Source organism: Sceloporus occidentalis, unplaced genomic scaffold (genome assembly GCF_023333645.1).
Source record: "Sceloporus occidentalis isolate IW3139 unplaced genomic scaffold, rSceOcc1.0.p SCAF_9, whole genome shotgun sequence".
In the NCBI taxonomy this organism is placed as follows: Eukaryota; Metazoa; Chordata; class Lepidosauria; order Squamata; family Phrynosomatidae; genus Sceloporus; species Sceloporus occidentalis.
The window spans coordinates 16,107,501-16,128,978 of NW_028316989.1; the positions used below are offsets into that span (position 1 = coordinate 16,107,501).

The window sequence follows — 21,478 nt, forward strand, 5'->3', positions numbered from 1 at the left end:
CTTGCACACACATCTTTGTGTGTGTGTGTGTGTGTGTGTGTGTGTGTGTGTACATACATATACATTCCCCCCTCCCCGGACACAAAAGGTTTCTGCTTTATCTCGTTCAGTGGAAATAAGCTCCCAGCCCCAGCGGTTGTGCTAAAAGGGGAAAGGGCCACCGGAAGGAGAAGGGGGAAATTCCAGCGCAGCATCATGGGAGATTTGTAACCGTTGGTCTTCAAGAGAACCAGCGGATTGGATGTACGCACCAGCCAAAGCAGCAGAGGTTCCGCACTGGCCATCAATGCGGATCCAGCCGATCCCCTAATTTTTCGGACTCGGAAAACGGAGGAGCCGGCTGCCTTCAGTTTGGAACCCAGCCGTGAATACGCATTGGCCAAAGCGTATTCACGTTATATCGCATTGGTCAATATGTATTCAGAGCTCACAGGTGTGGAACTCCAATACTATATAACGCGAATACGCATTGGCCAATGCAAACTGACGCTCAAAAAGCCCCCGTGTGGTAAGGTCCTAAGTTTGCAGATGTGTTTTGGACAACAGATCCCATCACCCACCAGATTATAGGGGGAGAAGGTTAGAATAAAAATTTTCATTCAACTGGGTACTTTATAAGAAGCCTAGGCCCCAAGAGTTGGTCCAAGAACATTTATCCTCGTAGATACCTTGCACAAATTTGGTTGAATGCCTTGGAATAGTGGCAGTCAACAAAACCCCTTCTTCCTCCTGATGTTCAGTTCTGTTCAGATGAATGTGTGAAGAGTTATCACATAACTATGCTCCAACCACAAGCACATGTTCTGGTTCTGAAGAGGTGAGGATGGAAGCATATGTGATCGCCTAGCAACAGAAGGATCTATTTTTTCATCTACTACATTTTAGAAATGGGAGTAGAAACAGAGTGTTGCAGCATGGAGAAATCTAGGAGTGCATCTACACTGTAGAAATAATGCAGTTTGACACCACTTTTAAGTGTTGTATCACCATCCTATGGAATCCTGGGATGTGTGGTTTTACAAGGTCCTTCACTTGTCTGCCAAAAGCGTGCTGGTGCTTTGCAAAACTACAAATCCCAGGATTCTGTAGGCTGGAGCCATTGCAATTAAAGTGGTGTCAAACTGCATTATTTCTACAACATAGATGCACCCTAAGTTTCCAGCTAGTCAGCCATTCTTCCTGGATATGCCATTCCATTTGTCATTTCCTCATATGCCATCTTTTTTGTGCCTTTCCAGAAATGAATCAGAAATTAATGCCCGCGGGGCATGTTTGGTCCTTATTGGTCTAAGATTTTTTTTTAATGGGGGGTGGGAAGAGAAGAGGTTGTTGCTGCCATTAGGACTATTTTTCACCCTAACTCCATAAATATACAAAAAATGCACATATGTATTTCTGTTGTAGCTTTGTAAGGACTAAAATTTGGAGAGTAAGACCGAGACCAGTACGTAGCACAGCTGGCAGAGTATAAATCTTTGCTACTGGGTCCATGCTGGTGTTTGAGAGTTGGGATGGCTTCTTCTCCTCATTGTCAGTACACAAAGGCAGCTGAAGCATCTCAGACACACCTTTATTTTTCTGGTGTGTAAGAACAGCAACACAACTCCAAGGTGTATTGCAGTGGTCAGCCAGTGGTGGGGAGAGAGCTGGACTCAGACCCTCAGGGTGCTGTCATGCACATGGGCAAAGGCGTTGAGGAAAAAGGTACAGGCTACCTCCCTCTGCAACAACTTTAAAAGTACTTACACTGGTAGAGCCATTGGTTACACCAGCGTAGAGTACCAATAGGATTCAGGCTTGAGATTGCTACGGGAATATCAGATGGGATGGGAATTATGGGGACCCTAGCATTTCAGCCCTTCAAAAGCCCCTGCATCCCCCAATGTTGTGATTTTGGTGATATACAAAGAACCCTATTGGTGCTTTCACCCCAAATACACAGACAGAGGAAGATTTTGTTTGGCAATGTACACACTCAATCTCCAAAAGTCTCCCCTCAAACCACAATAGGGCTGAATCTGGAAGTTACGACAAGATGTCATGTCAGGTTGCAAATTTTGGGGACACTTTTGTGATAGAAAATGATGCCCAGTGCCCTATTGCAGGGGGGAAAGTTGGTACCCTTTGCAGCTGCTGGTCCCTGACACAAGATATCTTTTACCCATCATGGATCAAGAAGTCACATATATTATAATTCTCATTTGGCCTACCATCAGGACTTAGATCTACTTATCTCCAGTAAGGGTCCCACACCATCTGCTTCCAGACCAATAATTCCCATTCCTATAATTACAGCAGTGGCACTCAGGGCCGAGTGGGTCACCAGAAGCCAAGCCAAGTGGTCAAGGGAGATGATACCAACTCTACTGAGTTTGCTGTCCCCTTGCAAGATCCAGGTACATCTAGCTGGGGGGAGGTTTCGGAGTGTAGAATGTGTAGAATAAATGCAGTTTGACACTGCATTAACTGTCCTGGCTTCATCCTGTGGACACCTGGGATTTGTAGTTTGTTGTGGCACTAGAGCCCTCGGACAGAGAAGGTGAAATAGCTCACAAAACTACAAATCCCAGAATTCCACAGCACATTGGGACAAGGCAGTTAAAGTGGTGTCAGTCTGCATTCATTCTGCAGTATATATGCATCTGTTGCAAAGTGGTGCCTCATCTGCCCAATCAGTAGGCTTACAAGTTAATGCCAAAAGTGCTTCTTTTCCTCTCTGCCACCTACTCTAAACATCAAAGTTGGAAAGGATGTTAACTTTTCAAACATAGACCTAGACTGCATCTGCACTGCAGAAATCATGCAGTTGGACACGGCTTTAACTGCCATGTCTCAGTGTTATGGAGTTCTAGGATTTGTAGTTTGATAAGATACGTAGCCATCTCTGTCAGAGAGTTCTGGTGCCACAAAAAACTACAAATCCCAGAATTTCACAAGATGGAGCCAAGATAATTAAAGCAATGTCAAACTGCATTACTTCTGCAGTGTAGCTGCAGCCTAAGATTGCCCATCCTCTCTGATAGCCACTTATGCCATATATAGAAAATGGCAGCTGGCCCTGTTTTTAAAGCTCTCCATCCTCACCAATATATGCTGAAATCCTCCTGGCACACACACACACACACACTTCCACCATGCTCAAAAGTGCCAGGAAAATAATGTTAGTGGTAATTAGTTGGGTTAACATCACAAGTGCTTGCCCTCGACCACCTGCGCACTCCCAACAGATTTACCACCGAAGGAAAGAATGGAAGCAATTGTTGGCGGAATGCTTGGGAAGGTTATAAATCTTGTTAAGGAGACGGTGTTGAGCACTACCCTGAATAGGGCTCCTTGTTTTCTTCCCACCCTCCCTATTGCCTCCTTGCTGCTTGTTGCCAAATTTGAGACAGTGCTCAAAAATTATAGCATCCAGTGTGCACATTCTTATCTCCACTGCACCAGTTACTCCAGGGTTTCCCTTCCAAGCTGACATTTCTGTGCAGGGAAGGCAATGCCTCTTGTGCCACCCGTTCACACTATGCTAAGGCGGGGAAATGTGCTGTTGGTTTTTTTACTTGACTCTTGCCATAAAATCCAAGCATTTTATTTTATTTTATTTTATTTTAAAAAGGCTGTTCCGTATAGAGAGAAGCATTGTATTTGGTTCTATGTGTGTGTTTGTTGGTGTTGTGTGCCGTCAAGTCATTTGCAACGTATGGCAACCCTAATGTGAACCAACTCTAACATGAACCTTGGCAAGATTTGTTCAGAGGAGGTTTGCCATTGCCTGAGGCTGAGAAAGTGTGACATGCCCAAGATGGGTTTAATGGACGAGCTGGGATTCAAACCATGGTCTCCAGAGTCCTATTTCAACAGCCAAACCACAATGCCATATTGGCTCCCTGTGACACATATGCTTCAACATTTCATAGAAGAAAACCAGGACACATGTGGCCAAGCAACATCAGAATGGGGTCAAGACACCTGAAGTTATGAATGAGGAACATCACACAGGCAATGTAAAAGTGGAATGACAAGAAGATTTATTAAAATATCCCTACCAAATCAGGACAGTTAGAAGATGGGGTGACAGCAGTCGAATACAGGGTATGTATTTTATAGAGCAGAAGGTTCACTTTGGCACAGTCTTTTGAGAGAAAGAACTTTTTGATGCGTTGCTCAGTGTGTGCGTTTTTAAAAGCTGAGTACAAGCCATGTTGAAGCAGATGTGTTTGCAAAATCGCCCACCTTCTGACTTGCTTATGTTTGCATTCATCTGGGGCAGGTTTTGGTGTCTGGATGCCTGTAGATGAGAAAACACAGTTCGTGAGCACAACTGAATGTAGGGCTGCCGTCTTCTTTGATCTGGCCCTGCAATTCCACAGGAGGAGGAATTTGCACTCCTTAGAGAGCTGTCAGCAGCTCAGAGCTACATGAAACGCAGACTCTGCTCTGCACCGTCAATCCAACTGTGCTGTGAATAATGTTAGAAATAACGCTGCCATCATACTCGGCTCTGGAGCAAAGAGGAAGTGTGCTATAGCAACCAGATTGCATCTCCCTGTGCCTGTTTCCCTACAGATACTGGCTTTTTAAATTTAGTTTAGTTTTTAAAAGGGAGCTTCACTGAGAAAGCACAATGGCATACCCGATTGGTTTCAAGGCATCTTGCTCTTTTTTTTTCCTTTTAGAGAATGAAAGAAAAACAATATTTCTAATTATACTTGTGCAGAAATGTCAGCATTAATTATTTATCTCCTATAGCGAACGTAGAGCCAGTGTGGCGTAGTGGTTTGAGCATTGGACTACAGCTCTACAGCCCAGGGTTCAATTCCCCACTCAGTCATGGAAGCCCACTATGTGACTTTGGGGAGTCCACATGCTCTCAGCCTCAGAGGAAGGCAAAGGCTGAATAAATCTTACCAAGAAAACCCTGTGACAGGTTTGCCTTAGGGTTGCCGTAAGTTGGGAAGGACATGAAGGTACACCACATCAATGTAGCACCCACAGTCTTCCTAGTTTCCATGTTTATATACTGAGAACAAGGCAGAAGAGGAAGAGAATGCAATTTATACATAGCCCCCAGTATTGCCCAGGGATTATTTGGCCAGAGCTTCATAGCTTGATCATGCATTGCACTCCAGAAAGCAAAAAGCGAGTACTTGGGAGAAAAACCCTTATGAAAAAATGTATTCATTTAGTTACCTGAATATTTCTCAGGCTGCCTTTCAGGGCCACATTTTTCCAAAGGTATGGCTGAAGATGTACCTATGATCTGTCAGACATGAATCTAAGTGTAGTGTTCAGGTCAAATCTGTGCTCCTACCATTTCACAGATCCTCATGTCTCTCTCCAACCTCACTTTCAATTGCTACTTGGGTTGTGTATGAGACATGAGGCTGGAGAAGGACTGAAGATCTGAGAGATGAACAAGCAGGAGCGAGGCAGCCACTAACTAAAGCTAGAAGCTGGCAGCTGGCAGCAAAATGTTTTGGGCTTGAAGATTTTGGATTTCAGATTTCCAAATTAGAGAGGCTCAACCTGCACTTTGAATGTGCTTAGAAGGTTTTTAGTCAATATATACATGCTTCTCCAGTGCTAGCCTAGTATTAATGTGTTGCCCAAAATGCCTTTCCATGGGACCTTTGATTCTTCAGATTTATATTATTATTATTATTATTATTATTATTATTATTATTATTAGGTTACCTTAGGCAAGTCACATTCTCATAGTCTTAGGGAAAGCAATGACAAACCTTCTCTGAACAAATCTTACCAAGAAAAACCCATGACAGATTCACCTTAGGGCCGCCATAAGTTGAAGACAAACATCATCATCATCATCATCATCACCACCATCATTTGCCTACAGCTCTCATCAGCATAGCCAGTGGTAAGGACAGTGGGAGTCATAGTCCAAAAATACGTGGCAGACCACAAGGTTATGCCTGTTTTCCCTAGTCCTTTGGTAATTCGTTTTTTTCCTGGCAGAGTGACAAGCAATTAATGTAGGCTTGACTTAAAGCATTATCATTCATTCATAGGAGACTCCATTGTACATCTTTTTATCTAAGCCCTCTTGATGAATAGAGAATATATTTCTGAATCAGGACTTGACTTTATCGCTTTGCTGACTCCTCTAACAGCCCTTACTTCCTGACTCATCCTCTTCATATCAATGAGACTATATGTGGGTAAGAGTTGGTTGGCACAGCCTTCCAGATTAGTCTAGCGTCTCAGTTTTTAATGAAAACAAAATAAAACAAAACAGACTTGGCAAAAATTGTTCTGTGTACCTCTGGTGACCTTCCATTTACACAGTATGACCTTGTCTTATCTTTTCTTCTTTTTCTCAAGGTTCCCCTCCATATCTAAATCCTTCCCTTGCCTCTTAGATTTCCTCACAGTTTTTAGGGTTGTTGTTATCTCCTCCTGTTGCTGCTGTTTTTAAAATCAGTCTCAGTATTTTGGGGTGGTACAGCTTGTGTATTCCATATCCAAAATGCATGGTGACCAGAAGCATTTCGGATTTTTGTGGCTATTTTTATTATTATTATTTTGAAATATTTGCATGTATATAATGAGATATCTGAACAACTGAACAAGAAATTCATTTTTATGTTTTATATATACCTTACACACGTAGCTTGAAGGTAATTTTATACAACATATTTAATAATTTTGAGCATGAAAATTAGAAGTTGAAGTTGTTATTGTGTTTAGTTGCCTCCTAGTCTCTCTATTCTCTTTGCTCTTGAAGAAAATACAATGGTTTTTTCAACTGTTGCCATTACCATGTTGCTGAATTTTGCAAAATCCTTTGGCAGCTTGTGTAGGCCATAGAAAAGAGCAGAAATGCATGTTGCTGATGCTCTACAGTCTTGTTTAAACAGTTTCCTGGAAAACGTGCTTCACAGGAACAGTAGAACGGTATTGTAAGTCTGAAGAAAAGCCCCTGGCTTTGTGACTCTTCCAAAGAATGGAACTTTCCTGTGTCAGGCTCCTTCCTCATCCCTCTGCCTGCCCTCAACCTCATAGAAAGGGCAGTGGTTCAGCAGTGAGTCAGTGCAAGATTTCGGCTTGACACTGAATCGCCCCAGACCACTTCCTCCTTGCACAGAAGTTCTCCCTTCCCAGAGCTTGGAGAAGTTCCTCTAATTGGAGTGAAATGCCCAGGATCCCCCAAGACCTGTCCCTTTCATATGCCAACCTAGAAATGGTTAGCTTGCACAGTCTGAGATGTACTCGTACAAGGAGAGCCCATAGTTCAGCAGCGGAGTCTCACGTTCACTCTGTAGTGTCTGTAGCAAAAAGATTCTTGGCTAACAACTTTATATATCAGAGACCCAAGCCTAGGGCTACCATTAGGCAGGGTGAGATGGCAGATATTTGGGGGTCTGGTGTGGTAGTGGAGAGTTGGAACCTACAATTGTGAGTGCCATACAATCTGTCATGCTTCCGTTAAGTTATTCTGCTGACTTGCAGTGTGGTAGAGGCAGAACTTGGAAACACTGCTATTTTGGATTACAGCTCCCAGAATCCCCTCCCAGCATGGCCATTGGAGGATTCTGGAAGTAGTAATCCAAATTGGTCAAGTTCCAGGTGCAAGGCTGAAATAAGAATATTCTGTCCTTCCTTCCAGCTCCTGTGTATGGATAGAGAGATGCCATCTTCTCCTTAGCCCCATACAGAAAATTGTCTTGTCCCTGCTCTGTTGGGATCCTGAAGAATAAATTGCAGTCAGTTTTCTATAATGTTCAGTCAAGGAATCTGTACTGGTATTGATATCAGGCTGACTGGGTGGTAATTATTTGGGTCCTCTTTTTCCCCCCTTTTTGAAGATGGGGACAACATTTGTCCTCTTCCAGTCTGCTAGGATCTCTCCTGTTCTCCAGAAATTCTCCAAGATTATTGCCAGTGGTTCATACAAATTATAAAAATCCTTCCTGAGCAATAGTTCACCCCATGCATCTGAGGAAGTAGATTCAAGTCTATGGAAGCTCATGCTATGAACTTCTCTCTTTCAGTTAATCTCAAAGATGCTACAAAGATCCCTTTGCACACCAATTTCCCAGACTTAACAGACTGTCTTTGAAGTATTAAACACAGTATATGCAAAAATCTGATCTTAAATAGCAAAAGACATGAAGACTAGCATCTGACTGTGCATGATGAAGATAAATTGCATGGCCAGCCTTTCGCACCATAAGTGCCTGGTGAATGCCCCCCCCCCCCTTGTTTGTACTCATCCCATTTTGTAAACCTGTCCCCAACTGGAGACATCAGGATGACTTCAAAATGGAGCAAAGTATTTTGTTGGCAGTCCTGAAAACCCCGTAATAGGTTTGCTTTAGGGGTTTATGGGTTGCAGCAGCAGTAACAACAATGGTATAGAATTGGCTTTGCAAAAGAACCGTAGCCAAACTATGCTATCTACTCTCTCTGTGTGTGTAAAAGAGGGGAACAAGCAACCACTGGCAACTACAGGAAAGGAGGATATGTGTGGGTTTTGTTACAAAGTCACGCACCCCCAGGTGTTTTCCCATGAAGGGGGAGCGATATAGATCCCTGTATCTTTTTTTGCCCACACAGAGAAAATGTTTTAACACAGCGTGTTGTATACTTTGCTCCTTAATTAGAAAATCAGTTGCAATCTGAGCTGTGACTATAAATTGGCCTTCCAATTATCCGTTCCCCAACTTCCCTCTTTCCTACCGTCTCATTTTGCTTTTGTGTGTATGCATTTTAATCAAGTTTTATAAGCGGCGTTGAATGGTGAGGGAGACAAAATATACATATTCTTAAATCAAGGGTCAGGCCCTAGGTTAAGTATACATCAGCCATTCACAGTGGGTAGCACTGAGCCACTTAAATGAAACTTGTAAAATGACGCTGCTTTCCTGCTGACATTTTTGTTCCCTTGGATCCATCAGACTCATCTCCTTGTAGCACAAACTGTAGGTAGATCCTGCAAAGTATATTGAGAAAGCTGGGTCAGGGTTCATCCAAAGGCACAGACTTACATCTGGCTGCGTGGGTAGAGCATGCCGGGAAATCTCCTTATTACTCCAGAAAAGAAGAAGGAAAAACGTTTGAGGAAGTCAGATGGCTGTTAGGCTTTTAACAACTTTTCTTGCAATGTAGATCCATAGTGCAGCTGACCTCTGGTGAATTGAACAAATTGTACTTCCTCCAAATTTCTAGTTTTGAAGGCATAGCAGGTCACAAAACCTTTGACACAACCAAGAAAAGCAGGGAAAATGTTGCATTTTGTTCTTCCTTAAAAAAACCAAACCTCTGATTTAGCCCTTTGTAAAGAAAACTGAAACAGTGTTAAGAAATTACAACAATTGTGTTTTACCATATAACTTTTCAGTCTGGGCAAAATTCCAGTACGTATGGGAATACTGCCTTTATAGCTTTTTCCTTTCTAAGATGGTAGGTGATACAAAATGAAGGGCACGCATCCATGAACATAAACAGTATGATTGATTGATTGGCTTCACTATACAGGAGAAATACACACACACACACACACACACACACACACAGTCTTCTTTATCAGGCAAGGATGTTAAAGTTTATGTGAGGATGAAGGGCAATAAAAGACAGGTAATTATTACCCTTTTATTGCCCTTTGTGCCTGGTCCTCACATGGTCAAGAAAGAGTACATTCTTGTGTTAAGTGTTAGGCAATTACACAATTTGTGTTTTGCCAAATAACTTTCCAGTACCTCTCTGGGCAAAATCCTAAAAGCTATGGAAATGTCTTTCTTTCTTTCTTTCTTTTCATTTCTAAATGGTAGCTGGTGCAATGAAGAGCACACGTCCAGGAACACAAACAATATTCCTACAGAAGGTAGGAATAGTAACTCTAAGACCTTCGCCTTTGTTTTTCCTGCACAATTTTTAACATCCTTATCTGATGAAGAGGCTGGTGATGTTCCAAAAGCCTGTATAGTTTATACTTTATATTTAATGGGACTTGAACATCCATGGATTTTGGTATCCATGTGGGATCCTGGAACCAAACCCCAGTGGATACCAAGAGCCCACTGTACATCTTCTCAGAAAAATACACTTGGAGTCTCAAGTTTTGCTTATTGACTCTGGATTTGGCCACAGCTGGTATTCTGCAGAAGAAAACAGAATGACCGAACTGTATCTTGAATTCATCCTAATGGAGCTTTCTCAAGGACACACACAAAAAAAAAGCAAAAAATGTTGGTCCAATAGAAAAATTCCAAAATCTACAGTTTGGGAACTGAGGCTATTCATAGTTGTGTATATTTTGTTTTTTGTATTTGTGAGCCACTGTGATGTAGTGGTTTGATCTATCACAGGTTTTTATTGGCAAGATTTGTCCCAGAGGGGTTGCTTTGCCTTTTTCTGAGAGAATGTGACTTGCATTCACACCCTGGTCTCCAGAGTCGTAGTCCAACACTCAAACCACCACACCATGCTGGATCTCTTTTCTTCCCTCCCTAAACTCTTAGATGAGAAAGGGCTGGAGCAAGGAAATGTGCCTTTTGCTTCCTGTGATCTGACTGACGTCCGAGTCAGACCATGCCAGTCATTCTAGAACTGATGAGGGACTCTGTTTCTCAGTTTGTGTCCCCCACCCCTTTCATGTAGACAACAGAAAAGATGAAGGTCTTTTGCGTGCACACTATTTGTCTCCCAACATGGTGAGAAAAACGTATTTATTTTAGATCAACATGACAACCGTTTCCTTTCCTGGCTATTGCTGTCGCTCCAGATGGTGCCATTTTAAGTACCATTTGAAACCTCTAACTTCTTTCTCATTCACTGCATCTTCCTCTCTTGTGGTACATCCCTGGCTTTTAATTGAGGACAGGGGCCTTCCGTTCATGACATCTTTTTCTTTTTCTTCTCAAATTATACTTTTAAAAAAACAGATTTTGACTCCAATGAATGTGTACATTGTACAGGCAGCCTGGCCCGCAGATAGTCCTGTCGGCTTGTCCCCTGTTGCCGATCGAGTGCCCAGTGCTGTGACCATCTGGTTACCATGTGGACTGCAGTAATCTGAGACCTCTGAGCTCTATAGTGGTGGGGCTGGGAGACTGGCGGTTCTCTCCTTCATGGCGCTAATGGATGGCACATTTCCCTGAAACCCTATCATTCTCTCTCCTTGTAGCACCTCACACAGCATTCTGGTTTCATCCAAGCTCCTGATTATTTCTGTTTTTAGAAGGTCTCCTTTTTTCCTCACTTGAGGTCCTATGGGGTTAATGGTCTCACACGGCAGCAGCCGATCCCTTTAAAACACATGAATGGCACACACCAGCCCACACATTTTTCTGTTTATCCCACCCAATGCTTCCATCTTTAACCAGACTGCTATGCTTCCTGTCCTTGCTTTGATTGAAGGAGCCAGAAAAGCTGCAGATTAAAGGCTGCTGCTGCCCATGTGTGAAGACTGCATAGTGCTTCTGCAGCAGAGACAGCTTTACCCTAGCCTGCAAGAGGTTATATAACTGAGCAAGCAATGAAATTCCTTACCAGTTTTCTTCTCAATGAAAGTAATGAGTAGTTTTAGCATTTTTCTTCCCACTGCGAGGAAGCCTTTGAAAAGCACACCATTTTTCAGAGTCTGTTCGCAATCGAAAGCTTCATATTTGCAAAAGTCACACTAGGTTGCTTTGTGTAGAAAACTGAACATTTTAGTCAGGAAACAGCATTTTCTGCACCGAAAATTCTGTAATGGAGGAGGTATTCTGCGCAAACAACACACATGGTTCGTTTGCACAGAAAAAAGATATTTTTTTCACAGGAAATGTTGTCTTTTGCACAGGACAGTCGTGTGCGAATTTTGCACAGAATGTAAGATTCCAACTGCAAAGTTTCTTGTCAGTCCATGATTCTTCTTGACACTTGACAAGCATGTCCTTTGACCATTTTTTGAGCTGATAGGTTCAGCCCCTTTAAAGTTTAGACCAGTGCTTCCCAACCTTTGGTCTTCCAGATGTTTTGGACTTCAGCTCCCTTAACTCCTCACTCTTGGCCAAGTTGGCTGGAGCTTCTGGGATGTAAAGATTTATTCAGGGGAGGTTTGCCATTGCCTTCCCCTGAGGCTGAGAGCATGTGACTTGCTAAAGGTCACCCAGTGAGTTTCCATGGCCAAGCTGGGATTTGTACCTTCATGTTCAGAGTCCTAATCCAACATCCAAAGCACTATGCCATGCTGGCTTGCAACACACTGCTATTACCTGCTATTTCAAGAGACTGGTCACTTGCCTAAGTTTCACTTACCCAAGGTCAGTGGGTTTCCATAGCTAACTGGGGAGACTGGGAAACTATTAACATTTTTTAATTCCTTTGCTACTCTCTTCAAAATTCAACTTATTTATCTGTAAATAACACCAGGTTGCAATCGCACCATATGTCTCCACTTCTCCTCTTTCCCCAGAGGGAAACAGGCACTTTCAAAGGCTGACCACCACTGCAAGTTCCTGCTGCCATTAAAAGTGGGGAAGAGCTCAAAACAGTTGTTTCCAAAGTCACCCTCTGTTGTGAAGTCGAAGGCTTTCATGGCCGGTATCCATAGTTTTTGTGGGTTTTTCGGCCTATGTGGCCATGTTCTAGAAGAACTTATTCCTGATGTTTCGCCAGCATCTGTGGCTGGCATCTTCAGAGAACGAAGATCTTCACCCTCTATTCTTCCCTGGGATGAATCAGCCTGATTTGAAGGAGGGCAGGATGATGACAGCTCTTCCCTCCTTTCCCTCCCTTCTCTTTTGGGAGATCAGAAGGGAGAGGATGTTGAAATAAGTCCGCCCCCTTGCCTGTCTCATTGCTGGTTGCTTCCAGTGATGAAATTACTCTCATGCATAAAATCCAGGAAGGCTGTTGTAAGAAATAAAATTTTAATGCCACAGATAATCCGAGAAGGAGGAGTCATTTCCTGGAGAGCCTTAGATCCCAAGTGCAAGATTAGATTTGCACAGTATGAACCACAAGATGTGGAAAACTGCAGAAGGTTGAGGTACACTGAGGTATAAAGAGTACAGTATTAGCACATTTTCTTGTCCTTGAAGAGAGATCAAGAAAACAGTCAAGGCCATGATTTTTCATATTTTGAGACTTTTTCTTTTTCTTTGCTCCAAGCACTTGGTTTTGTGCTGAGAGGATTCAGTACCTGGTGCTGAATGGACTGGTTTCTAAGTAAAGATTTGCATCCCTAGCCTTGCTTAAGGTGGCATCTACATTGCAGAATTAATGCAGCTTGATGCTGCTTTAACTGCTGTGGCTCAATGTGTTGGAATTCTGGGATTTGTAGTTTTGTGAGATATCTAACCTTCTCTGTCAGAGAGCTCTGGTGCCACAACAAACTATAAATCCCAGGTTTCCATAGGAGGGAGCCATGGCAGTCAAAGCGGTATCAACCGGCATCAATTTTGCAGTGCAACAGCAGCCTAAATTAGTCTGTGAGATTTATAAGTGATGATTAACAACATGCCACTATACATTTGTTGCACCCTGATATTTGTGGGTGCATTCAAAGAGGACATTAGAATTATTTCCTCCTCCCTCCCCCTCTCTTGACATTTGGAAGACATTTAACTGATGCCAGCGCCTAGGGGATGTGGCCGAATCTCTGGAGCTAAAGCAGACTGTATACATATGGAGCAGGGTAATTGCACATATACTGTTAATTTGCTCCATCTGTGGCGAGAGGAAGAGAGGGCTTGTGTACTTCAAACCTTTGAGGTGGATAAAATATGGGCCTATGTATGTGTGCATGCTGCATTTGCATGCACAGAGAGATGCATGGTCTCCAACCTTTGCAGGAGCTTTAGAAAGGGACAGACTAGAGATGAACTGCACAGGATCACCTTCAAATTCTAAAAAAACATATTAAACAAAAGCCAGTATGGGGAGATATGTGTGTCATTCAGATGACACCCATATTACATGAGAACTGGGAAGGTTAACTTTCTGTCTGCAGTGCTAGGTTAAAATTCCCTCCCCTGCTCCGAATAGTTATTACATTTCACTTTGGTCACCATTGTCCATCTGCCATGGAAACCAACTGGGAGACCTCCAACAAGTCATGCTCTCTCAGCCTTAGAGGGAAGTAAAGACAACCCCCTTCTGAACAAATCTTGCCAAGAAAACCAAGAAAACCTTAGGGTTGCCATAATTTGAAAATGACTTGAAGGCACACAACAACCACATAATAATTTTGTGCATGAAACAAAGTTGTCAGAAAGCAAAGGTGTCACTAGCTCATCCATCTATCTATGCGGACAATTTTGGGTTTTGGAGTATTTTGGATTTAGGTGTTCCAGATAAAGGAGACTCAATCTGCATATTAAAAGATGAAGATAAAGCAAAATGCAGTACCATATAAGATCGGAAATAGTTATTTAAAAGTAAAAAATACTGTACAGCATAAAATACAAATAAGATATGAGATGTGCTGTGTTGTCACATTACAGCAACGTCTGTGAAAGAAGAAAATGTTGCTTGGTCTTTGACCTATGACAGACAGTTGCAGCTGCATAGAGTGTAGCTATTCTAGATGCATTTATGGAATTCCAATGGATTCAGGTGTGGAAATAAAAACACGATGCCATAGGAGAATTCCAGATTTGGAAAAGAATTATAGCAGCAAACTTAAAAAGTATTTCCCCCAAATTAGCAGCAGTGAAGACCATTGTTATCTAATTCATGTAGTGCCATCTAGTGCTCATAAAAGTGCTAACCATGGATTTCTTTTCCTCTGCAGGCAGAAGGCCCTTGCATCCACTGGAGGTCGAAGTGTCCAAGCAGCATGTGACTGGTTGGTAGGAATTAATATCCTGTAAAGCATGTGTTACATCTCTGTGTGTTGTTGCTTGTTGTTTGCTGTTGAAAAATATTTCTATGCATTCACTATAGGCAGAGCTTTTGGGAAAGCTGAGGGTGTTTTGGAGTATAAGTCCCAGAATCCCTAGGCAGCATGGGCATTTGACCATTCTGGGTGTGGATTTTGGGATTTGTACTTCAAAAAAAGTAATCTTTCTGAGGTCCATACCATATTGCTGGTTTCTCTAGCTCAGTATTGTCTGTTACATTGACTGGCAGTAGCCTTTTAAGGTCTTCAGCTAGCATTCTTTGATAGCATGATCTGGAGAAACCAATGATGGAATCAGTATTGGTTGGTTTCTTTGCACACAACGCATTTGCCCTGGCACTGTGCTATGGATGCTCCTAGCTATTTAATACACCAAAATAGGGACAGCACTTGTGACACACAATGCTCTCAACACAAATTGCTTTCCAAGCCACACCATGCAGTCTCAGCTACTGGTTTCCATATCTGTGAAACGGTGACTCCACTCCAGGTTTTAATCCAAACTTGTAAGGAGTTGTCCAAAGTGACAAAACTATTCAAGAGATGATATCCAGCACCTTGGACAACTCCTTTAATGACTCCCACCCAGACTGGGTTCATACTACTTGGTATGGAAGCCACTGGCCACCATTACACATTGCATCCAGTATTACTCTGTCTCTTATAGGTAGCATTAATTTACTCTATAACAATTTGTCCTATTCTGTTTTAAGAAGCTAGGGGGTCTTTGGTTTTTATGTTTTGGCTTACAGGCTGTTTTCCCACGTCTGTGACCCTTTCCTTGATGACCCCTTGCCTCGAGAGTATGTCCTCTACCTGCGCCCTACTGGTCCCTTAGCACAGAAGCTCTCCGAATTCTGGCAGCACTCAAAGCAGCTGTGCGGGAAGAACAAAGCACACAACATCTTCCCCCACATCACACTCTGCCAGTTCTTTATGGTGAGTTATGTGCTCCTTCTATGCTCTCTTACTCTCTTTGGCATCCCATCAAATTCTAAGGGTCAGTGAAGCTGTGTGCATAGCACAAATGAGTAAAGTTCTTTTTGGGGCAATAATTCCCAGAATCTTCCAGCTAGCATGACCACTAGTGGTGAAGAAAGGACACTTGGGAGTTGTAGTCCAAAAAGCTAACCTTTCCTATATTTGATGCTCAGTGTCTGGACGATGGTGCCAGTCTACAAGTGATACTAAATATATCCAGGAGTGTAGCTATAGAGGGACAACATGAGGGCATTCCCCACCAAGTAAGAATTCTGTCCCTACCCCATTATTTTCCTTCAGTCCTCAAATGTCTAGCATTGCAGAGAATGAGACACTGCAAATAGTCCATGCTTAGAACTCTTATATTAGTTTTGTAGCGAAACCCAAAAAATACTGCATTGCAGTGTTTGACCAAGTAATGGGCACAAAATACGTTATGCAAATACATTATGAAAGTGTTTTTTAAAATTCCCAAGCTTTGTCCATCAGATCTGGATGTCAAAAGTCATTTTAGATAGTTTCCCATCCCTGCCTGATCCAACCACATTCTCTTGCAGTGTGAAGACAGCAAAGTCGACTCCCTTTGTGAAGCTCTGCATGCCACAGTGACGCGGTGGAGGTGTATGTTCCCTACCCCTTTGCCCCTGGAGCTCTACACATCCTCCAACTTCATTGGGCTCTTTGTCAAGGAGGAAAGTGCAGAAATCCTTAAGAAGTTTGCAGCAGACTTTGCTGCAGAAGCCACCTCCAAAGCTGGTGAGTATACAGGACCCAGTCTGTGGTTTGTGTAATTATCATTATATGCCTTTTTATCATGTTACATAAGAGGTAAATCCATTGAGTAAACATGTAAAAAATACTGATCGAATTCTGTAAGAATACAGAATAAGCAAAAGAAAGCTAGTTGTTGTAGTGGGTTGAATACTGGATTAGAACCTCTTAAATCCCCATTCAGCCATGGGTGCCCTTGGGCAAGCCACACTCTCTCAGCCTCAGGGGAAGGCAACATAAATTCCCTGTGAATAAATCATTCCAAGAAAGTGTTATGTTTCAGTCTCCATAAGTTGGCATAAATTTGCAGGCACATAACAATAACACCACAAGCAGATTATCATTTAGATCTTACATTTTCAACATCTGTACTATAGGGTTCCCTGTGTTTTCCAACTCTTTGAGAGTGTTCTGAGATGCCAAATATTTGGACCAGCCCAGAAAAGGTCAGATTTTTAAAAAGCTCCTGGTGACCTGATCTCCTCCCCCCCCCCCACCTCCTTGTTTGAGCTAAGAAAGAGGAGCCATACAATATTGTGAATGTGCATCACTTCTTCCATTCTCACTGGCTCAAATGCTAAGCAGAATCTATACTTCCTATGAGTCATTGGCGGGATACAAACCGCTGCTTTGCGGCGGTCTGCCGCCGCCGCCGGTTAGTCTGCGGGGGAGCCAGAGCCTCCACACGGCGCGGCTCCCGTGCAGACTGAAAAAGAAGCTCCAAAATGGAGCTTCTTCTTGAGTTGCGTTTGCGATGTAGCGAGGCGCCAGGGGTGCACTCGCTATGTCACAACGCCCGCGACGCGTATGGACGCTCAGCGTCCGATACGTCAAGATGGCGGCGCCCATGTAGAAGGGGCGCCGCCATCTTGTACGTATTGAATACGTACTAGGGTTAGGGGGGTGCGGAAGCACCGCCCCTTCCTAACCCTAGTACGTATCCTATACGTACTAAATGGCGGTATGTATCCTGCCACTATCTCCCGAAAAGGAAGCTAACGTATTGGCAATCCTTTAACCTTTTCTGGCAGACCTGTTTCTGTCTCTGTCTGTGAAAGTGTGTGCATCTTCCTTGTTTTCTTATTCTACCATTTCCTGCCTCCAGCACTAATCTCAAGATGCTGATAAACAAACCTCTCAATGACAGCGTCGAGCACACATGCAGTTTTGCTATTCATTCCACGCACTTCTCCACACAGTTCCTATTTCCTCCTTCTTCCATGCCCCCTCCTCCCTTTCCCCCCTTTAACTGTAAATTTGAACAGAATGTCTGTGTTCCCAGAAGTGACCGACCTCCTGAATTTCAAACTTTGGGAGGTTTATCCTATTTCTGAGTGGATGGTAGAAGCAGTCAGCTAGATCCAACTCTACGCTTGTGGTAGCCTTGGGATTTCCACCACCCACCTGTTGGCTCTTAGCCCACCATGATGCCAAAAATCTGTTCCAGAAGGCTTCCCAGCTCTCTGGAATAGTTTTTTTAGGGCCAGTGGAGGAGTGCAGGAGGAAATGGGATTGCCCTGTCACATATCTGTTCATAAACCCTCCCACGGGATTTTGGATTCCATAACTCATTGGGAGAATTTCTATGCAAAAAGGACCAGGTGCAATCTGATTCTATGATCCTATGAATCTCCAGCAAGGAGAACTGAGAAGGATCTCTCTACCGGCCGGAGTAGCCAATTCTGGCCTCAGTGGCCCAATGGTTTGACTTGGGAGTTTATCACATGGGAGGAATTTCTTTTAATTTCGAATGACAAGAAAGTGGAGCCAGAACGCATTCATGTGAATTCGCTAGTTCAGAGAATTTACGTGAATTCAGATTGCATTCGGACTGACTTCCCATTGCCCGAAAATAGCTTCTCATTGCCCGAAACTGCATGTGATCACCTCTCACGCAATAACGTGAAACCCCATGATTGCGTTCGGACTGACTTCCCATTGCCCGAAATTGCGTGTGGTAGTCTATCACACAATAACGTGAAACCCCATGATTGCATTTGGATTGCCATTGGATTATACTTCCAATTTCCCTTATCTGATAACGTCCTTGGTATTACACCCAGGAAATGGTAGCTTATGTTCACACCTTGCTTATTAATTACTCTTAAGCAATTCTGTTGTTGTGGTTGAAAACACAGTGTATATGAAAGGGCAGAAAAGCTGATCCAGTGATAAGCGGCTCAAAGCACTAAAGAGGGAGAAAGCCCACAATGCAAATTAATGTTGATTAAAAAATATCAAACCCACCCGGGAGAAACGGATAGGCTTAAAATGATTGAGTACTATGAACCAGACCATACAAATGCAATGTTTTAAAAAACTGAAAGCCATACAATAGTTTAAAACATTAGCAAGACACCAGAAGTAATATGATAAATAAAATGGCTGGATTCCTGTTGGTAACATATGCAAGTATAACTGCACCTGTTTATGTCTTGAAATGGTCATTGGGAGGGAGGTATTCAGCAGTTGTATGCAGTGCACACACAAAGAGAGAGTTCTTAACTTACCAATCTACTATCAGGATATAGTAATATCGGAGTAGCCAGTGTTTATCTCTGAAAGATGATGGCTTAAAGTGTGCAGCATCCCCCTACTTCTGAGGAAGCAGATCAACTCTATGAAAGCTTATGCTACAACTTCTTTCACATAGTCTCAAAGGTGCTACAAGATCCCTTTGCATAGCATCCCCTATCCTTATTATTCTCCAAGCCCTAAGGTCTTCCTCAGTGGTTACTGTTGTTGCTAAAGTGATTGAGCAGCAATAAATCAGCAAAGTCCATCTCAACTTTTCTTCATGAGTTAATGTTCCTCTGCTTACATGCCAGATACCAGTCCTTATAGCCACTACTTGGCTTCAGTGGCTCAATGGTCTGACTTTTTATGAACTCAGTGAAAAGTGCAACAAAATCCAAAATCCACAAAACAGCAATATCTTTATGGGGGCAACTAAAAAGCACAGTATACACCATGCAAGCTTTTGGAGCTTCACTGGCTGCTTCTTCATCAGGCAAAGATGTTTAAAAAATGATACAAGAGAAGAAACATGATGATGTTAGAGTCACCGGCCTACATTTTGTCTCAGATGTTATTTCTGTTGCCAGTTAAGATGGTCTGGATGGATATTAATGCAGGCAGAGGCCACACTTTTTCTTGGCCTTATTGTAAATACGGTTTCTTACATTCACACCCTGCTTACTAACTTTGCAAAGCAACAAGCTGGGCCTGGTTGGAAGCATTACATTGGAATTTGTTCTGAGCCAGCAGGGCAGATCTGATGTCATTCCATGGCTTGAAATGAACTGACCACAGATTTCCAATTTGCAGATGTCCATGTGGAGCCCCATAAGAAGCAGCTCCATGTGACGCTGGCTTACCACTTCCAAGCAGGCCACTTGCCCACGCTCGAGAAGCTAGCTCAGAGCATAGACGTCAAGCTGGGTTGTGACTGGGTGGCTACAATATTCTCCCGCGATATTAGATTTTCCAATCATGAGGTAAGTTCAGGGGTCGACGCTCTCGCAGGAGAGGCAGACATCAGAACTCTTGAACATTCCCTTGAACATATCACTTTTTCAAACAGATTTTATTGTTGTGTAACGTTTTAAGCTATTGTTTCATTGCATCTCATTTTCATCATCAACCCCTTTGAGATTAATTTTAAATAACATATGATAGGGTTGTTTGTTTGTTTTTAAAGTCTTTTAACAAGTAACATTTTGGAAGAAAAGTAAGAATACATTTTCTTAAATCTGGAATGGGAATAATGCTGCCCTTCAGATGTTGCTGAACTGCAACTCCCAGCATTCCTCACCTTTGACTAGGGTTGCTGGAAGCTTCAGTTACATAATACTTGCAGCCCCCCATGATTCCCAGCCTGTCTCAAATGGTACTGAACACCATCATAGTTTTAAAAATAAATAATTAAATAAATTAGTGCTTAGAAATAGAGCCAAATGCATCTGAGGAAGTAGACTGAAGTCTAGGAAAGCTCATCCTGCCAATTTCTTTCTTTCAGTTAGTCTCAAAGGTGCTACAAGATCTCTCTACACACAGTGCTTAGAAATAGGCATTATTTTAATCCATGGAGAAACCTTTTTACTTGAGTGAAGTAGGGTTTTAATTTATTTTAACTGATTTCAATGCTGAGGCCCTGTGGACAATTAAGGGTAAGAAGCAGAGCAATCTTTGTTGGTCAGTTGTGGTTGAAGGCTTTTGCTTTCTCCTCCCCTCTGTCTTCTCCTATAGACCCTGCAAGTGATCTACCCATACATGCCACAGAATGATGATGAGCTTGAGCTTGTGCCAGGGGATTTCATCTTCATGTCTCCTGTGGAGCAAATTACCACCAGTGAAGGGTGGATTTATGGTACTTCCTTTGCAACGGGATGCTCAGGACTGCTACCTGAAAATTACATCACCAAAGCGGATGAGTGCAGCACTTGGGTATTCCATGGGTACGTGGCTTTAGATCCTGGGCACCGGGGTAACAGCAGCTTTCATGGTGGATTAGTCTCTTTTGCTGGAAGGCTAGAATGTGGCAACAGAGAATGTCAAGCCATCCTATTGATGGGGAAAATTGGACTGTTCTCTTGTGCTCCAAGCAACCATTTGTCTCTTCTGGGCACAATTTTAGCACAGACACAGTAGCCACATTAAGTTTAGGTCATTAGATCTACCTAGATCAGGACTGGCTAACCTTATTCTCTCTGACCAAATTTGGCCCTCCCAGGGACCCATGCTTCCTTCTCCATTATACCATCATGTGCAGATTTCTTGGCTTTCATGTGTTGAAATGTAGAACATGTCCTGGAAAATTAAGATTTCTGGTCACCCTGGAGAAAGTCCATGGAGGTGACACCATGAATTACCACACTGGGT

At 42.8% G+C, this 21,478-nt stretch overlaps 1 protein-coding gene across 1 annotated transcript in view; it reads left to right on the forward strand.

The window, feature by feature from the left end:
* The window catches only part of LOC149306977 (ubiquitin-associated and SH3 domain-containing protein B), a 73,747-nt gene that overhangs the window by 35,743 nt on the left and 16,526 nt on the right, over positions 1-21,478 (forward strand). The window contains exons 2-6 of the mRNA XM_089537418.1: positions 14,738-14,791; positions 15,598-15,784; positions 16,384-16,582; positions 19,925-20,094; positions 20,846-21,054. Of these exons, the coding sequence (XP_089393544.1) occupies positions 14,738-14,791; positions 15,598-15,784; positions 16,384-16,582; positions 19,925-20,094; positions 20,846-21,054 (819 nt within the window). The remainder of the gene's footprint in view (positions 1-14,737; positions 14,792-15,597; positions 15,785-16,383; positions 16,583-19,924; positions 20,095-20,845; positions 21,055-21,478) is intronic.